At 41.4% G+C, this 5083-nt stretch overlaps 1 protein-coding gene across 1 annotated transcript; it reads left to right on the top strand.

Moving 5' to 3' along the window:
* Window positions 1-2829: 2829 nt before the first annotated feature.
* On the top strand, window positions 2830-4297 carry LOC103468584 (uncharacterized). The gene has a single exon (XM_008415736.2). The coding sequence runs from the start codon at window positions 2953-2955 to the stop codon at window positions 3562-3564; it is 612 nt and encodes a 203-aa protein (XP_008413958.1). The 5' UTR covers window positions 2830-2952; the 3' UTR covers window positions 3565-4297.
* The last annotated feature ends 786 nt before the right edge of the window (window positions 4298-5083 follow it).

The raw sequence follows: 5083 nt of genomic DNA, 5'->3' as shown, positions 1-5083 counted from the left end.
GTACTTTACAATGTAGTTTCTGGTGAACAGCTTACTTATGCACAATGATAAAACAAAGGAGCTGACTGCACACTCAGAAAACAGCGACACCACACAAGCCCCCTGCCAACACTCACCTTGGTCTCTATGCTCTCAAGGACATGATCCTGTGTGGACTGGAAAACATTCACAATCAACTCTCAGTTGTTATTTGTGTTATAGTCATTCCACCGTGGAGAACTGGATTATTCAAATAGGTAAACATGAGATCCATCCATCCATGTGTGTATAAAGATGTGACTTGAACTGTCTGTGAATCTTGAGTCTTGAGCTCAAATCATTTCCTGCAGCACTCCCTGAGGCATGTCAGTGTAACAGAAATCACGTTCTCCAAACCAAAAAACACTAACAGGGAAAACTGATTAAAATTTTAAAAATCATGATGCTGATAATGACACAAATAATTTAATTAATGGAACATGCCTACTTAAATAAGAATGTTTTTAATCTGAACTCATAAAATATGCTGTTGCTTCTTTCATTCTGTTCACCCACTACTAATCTATGCATTTTTTATTGTCTTTTTTATTTTTTGCATTTAATCCCCAAATGAATTCAGCTTTGTTCTGTGTGCAAGAATTCAGTGTCTTTACAATGAGACAAAGTTCACAAATATCGCAATCGGTCACAGACAGTTCACAGACTGAGAGGTGATTTCATAATCACCAAATTCCCCAGGTGAAAAATGGCTGCATTGTGAAATCGCACATCTCTGGAACAACTATAAAAACAGCTTGATTTCACTGTCTGCGTCACTGGCTCTATAAGCGACTGCATAGACAGAACATCATGATTCCTGTCGTGTGTGCCGTCGCTGTTCTCTGTTTGTTACCCGTGAGCCGTTCAGCTCCTTTGACCTGCGAAGAGTCGGTGCGGCCCTTGGATCGACTGGACACTCGCCGTCTGGAGGGGAAGTGGGCTTTGGTGGCGGGCAGCCTGAGCCACCCCCCGTTTCTGGAGCGCTTCAAGCAGAGAGACAGCGCCTCCATAAACTTCCCCAGCACCACCAGTGACACCAGCATCTCCTACACCCGCAGCATCCGGTTGCACGGCAACTGCACACACAGCTCCATCAACATCACCCTGCAGGGCAGCAGCTTCACCTTCGATGGGACAGACAAAGGCAACCTGAGCGCCGCTTACGTCCACACATCCTGTCGTGACTGCCTGCTGATGCGCATGGATGCGGAGTCGGGGAAGAGGGTTCACTTCTACCTGTTCAGCAGGAGGAGGCAGCTGGAGCAGGAGGAGCTGGAGGAGTTCAGAGCTCAGGTGGAGTGTCTGAATATGCCTCCGCCTGCTATGATGGACCCCACTAAGGAGCTGTGTCCAGACCAATGATGATGACAGAAAACAGAATCACGGAAAAATTAAACACTAAATAAACTCTCAAAATAATCTGTAACAAACACACAGAAAGACTTGATTTCTTGTTCTTGATTTAATCCTTGAAAGTTAAAGTTGAAAACCTGATACTTGTGTAATACTGTGGAGCAGATTCTTCATCTGTTGTTGAACTTTAAATAAATGTTGACTTTTATGATGGACGTCTGAGAAGCATCGGTTCATTTATAAATGGGACAAAAGCAATAAAAGACATGAGTGGTTTTCTGCCTCCCTCTCGGTATTTGGATAAATTGACCTTCACTAAAGAGGCTTAGTCATCCTCAACCAAGACTAAACTTCAACAGTGTGTGAAGGATGTGACTGGAACCTGTTTGAAAAAGATAAATCATTTCTGAATATAGAATTTCAACTACTTCAGCGGCACAAAAAGCAAGCACTCAAGTACTCAGCGTCCCTGTAGGAATTTAGCTATGATACTTTGTTGCAAAGAGGTGGTCGTCCACCGTACTCTGAAACCCCTAAAAACATCAAGTCCGATCAATTACCTGGCAGCCCACCTCAAATGATAGCCAAGAATTTTATGGTTAATCTAGAGGAGCTGCAGAGATCCACAGCTCAAATAGATGAATCTGTTGATAAAACAACTAACAGTATTTGCTCTGCACATTATGCAAATTATTCTTAGTAGTTTATCAAAAGCCATCTTTTCCGATCAGATGTGACAACAATCTACCTTTCTGGCCTACATGCAACAGATCTGATTTGTAGCAAACTCTAACACTGAACATATATATAAAAATTATTACTTTGAATCATGGTGGAAGTAGCATCATGCCATGGGATCAATTTCTGCACCTGTTTTATGAACATGGAAACTGATCAGAGCTGGAATGAAGGATGGAGCTAAACACAGGGCAATGCTGAAGAAGACCGCAGTAGACTTGATACTGGGACACAGCCTCACCAGCAGGACTGCAACACCAAGCATGCAGCTAGAAGGGTGTAAGGGTGTAATTTATAGCGAAGTATATTAATGATAACATTTCTCAATCAAAGCCCAGGCCTAAATCCAATATTTTCTCCATGTGGTGAAGTGTTGGTTTGTAAACCGCTTTACCCATTTCAATTATTTGTTCTTCAAAAGTACATTTCCAGTTTCACATTTTAATTAATAACTAATAACTTGACTTTTTGACTTTGAGCTCTGAAAGTACACTTAGAAATTTAGCCAGGAGGTGAAACCTGCGGTTTTCAGCTATGTCACCTCCATGTGCTTTCATAATTGTCTGTGGCGTCTTTGTGCTGCTTCATGATTGACTTTTGACCTGTGTGGGGCGTACCTCTCACCCACTGACCCCTCCTCACAGAGGGGAAAAGCAGCCAGTAAATTTCCAGTGTAAACAAGTAACTGTGTAGCTAAAAGTTCATCATTTCATAATCACAGAATGCACAGCAGGTAAACCATTTCTGTTTGCTGGTATTTTTAGAATTGTGAAACAGCAAGTTTCTGAGGTATAAAATCTAAAACGTCACCACGGTCAGAAACTGTTCCTGAACTTTGAGGAAATGAGGAATTTATCCAACACGGTCATGTTGGTAGAAGCTGCCGCTGTTCTTCTCCTCAGTTTTGTATCTGTGAGCCGTTCTGTTCCTCTGGCCTGTGAAGATCTGCTCCGGCCTTTAGGTCAGCCTCACCTTCGTGGTTTAGAGGGCAGAAGGACGATGGTTGCCGGCAGCATTAGCCACCTGCCCTTCATGGAGCTACTGAGAAGCAGAGACAGCGCCACCGCTGAGTTTTCCAACAACGGCGACGAGAGCAGCCTCTTCTTCAGACGCAGCGGCCGTTCAGATGGCAACTGCTACTACGCGTCCTACAACGTCACCTTGGAGGGCAGCAGCTTCACCTTGGATGACATCAATATCACCACGACCTTTGTCCACACCTCCTGTCACGACTGCATCCTGCTGAAATTTGATGTGGAGTCAGGAAAGCGACAACACTTCTATCTGTTCAGCAAGAGGAGACAGTTGGAGGAGATGGAGATTGAAGAGTTCAGAGATCAAGCGACGTGTCTGAACATACCTCCACCTGTTGTGATGGATCCCTCCAAGGAGGTGTGCCCCGAACAGCACACCACTGATCACAAAGAGGACAAAACAGAAGCAAAAAGTAATTGAGTAATGTATCTTTAATTGCCAAAAACATTTTGTTGTGTAGTAAGCATCTGTTTGCAAAGTTGATGGCATTAAAAGAGTCTGTTAAAAGAGTTTTACCATGAATGTATCCGTTTCATTTATGCATTCACAACTTCCAAGTTAAGAGTACTTTCAGTGACGAAAATGGATTTATCAGTGGTTATGAATTTGCTTTGTAACTGTCTTTGGATTTAAGAATATGTTATTGTAGAGGGGTGAAAAACGAGTTCTTAGTAAATAAAAACAATAAGTAAGAAAATAGGCACCCCAACATAATTTTAATTTTTGTATCTTTACTTTCTCATTGTACTAAGTTCTTTAGTGTTATTTTAGTTAATCTTATGTAATTCCACACACAAACCGCTAGGGGCGCTGCCGCGTTGGTGGCATAGAGACGATTGAGCACACAAGAAGAATAAATCTTCCGGTTGAATGTGAAGGAAGCTCAACTTGTGTGTCTAGTCTTTCTCATACCACAGCATCACACGTTGAGGGAAGTTCTTCTTATACCTTACCCTCAGCCATCCAAGGTGGCAGGGTAACATGATGATGCTCTCTCACTCCCCACCATTATTTCCGGGATTCTGTTTTGTGCAAAGAACATCACTGAAGTAACTGAAGAGGTCCTTATTAAAAAAATACAAGAAACAGCTTCTTTGTAATGGAACCTTCTCTTTTGATTATCATCGTTATTATGAAACAGCACATTCTATACAAATGCAAAACTCCTGTCAAGAATAATAATAGATACCCAATTAAAACTCCTCAAACATCTGCCAAAAACAGGGAAAAACATATTTGCAAACTGCACCTCAAAGATGTGATTTGGTAGCAATCAATAAGCTTCTGGCATAATTTTGATTGCGTTTGATCCCAGTTTTTGAAAGAATTAGAGAAAATTGATTGGTTTCCTTGCACAGACCAGACTTTTAAACACAATACAGAGAACTTTTTGAAAGGGTTATGTTCACGTCTTTGGACCTACCATTCAACAATCTTAATGTCAACCTAATTTTTTTCTTCTGTAACCAGTTTTTATCTCTGATCTGTGTTTTTGCAAGATTTCAGACTTGGTGGTTCCTGGGTTGTTGCTGAACTGTTTTTTTTTAAGTTGACACATACATGTCAGAAACTTGGACGTTGTTGGGTATTCAAACAGTACAATGATCCAAAATGCACATCAACACTGGTTTTAGAATAGATAAAGTCAGCAGACATCAAGCTTTTGGATTGGTCCTGATGTCAACTTTGTTAAAAAGTTGTGAACTATGCTTAAAAGCTGGGACTGTACCATGAAACCAATAAGTCTAAATGAACTCTATCTCTACTGCCAGAAGGAGCAGTCGAACATCCAACTGGCATCAAGCCAGAAGCTTTTGTTGGCAGCAGAAAGTGCGTGGGTAAGCTGTAACTTGCTTAGGGACATTTAATCATATTAGTTGGCTTTTATGGATATATTTGAGCCTGTTCATATATTTTTGAACCTGTGAGGATTAGAAAA

This window comes from Poecilia reticulata, linkage group LG1 (genome assembly GCF_000633615.1).
Source record: "Poecilia reticulata strain Guanapo linkage group LG1, Guppy_female_1.0+MT, whole genome shotgun sequence".
NCBI lineage: Eukaryota > Metazoa > Chordata > Actinopteri > Cyprinodontiformes > Poeciliidae > Poecilia > Poecilia reticulata.
Note: the sequence above shows the minus strand (reverse complement) of the source record. Positions and strands in the feature narration are given on the sequence as shown.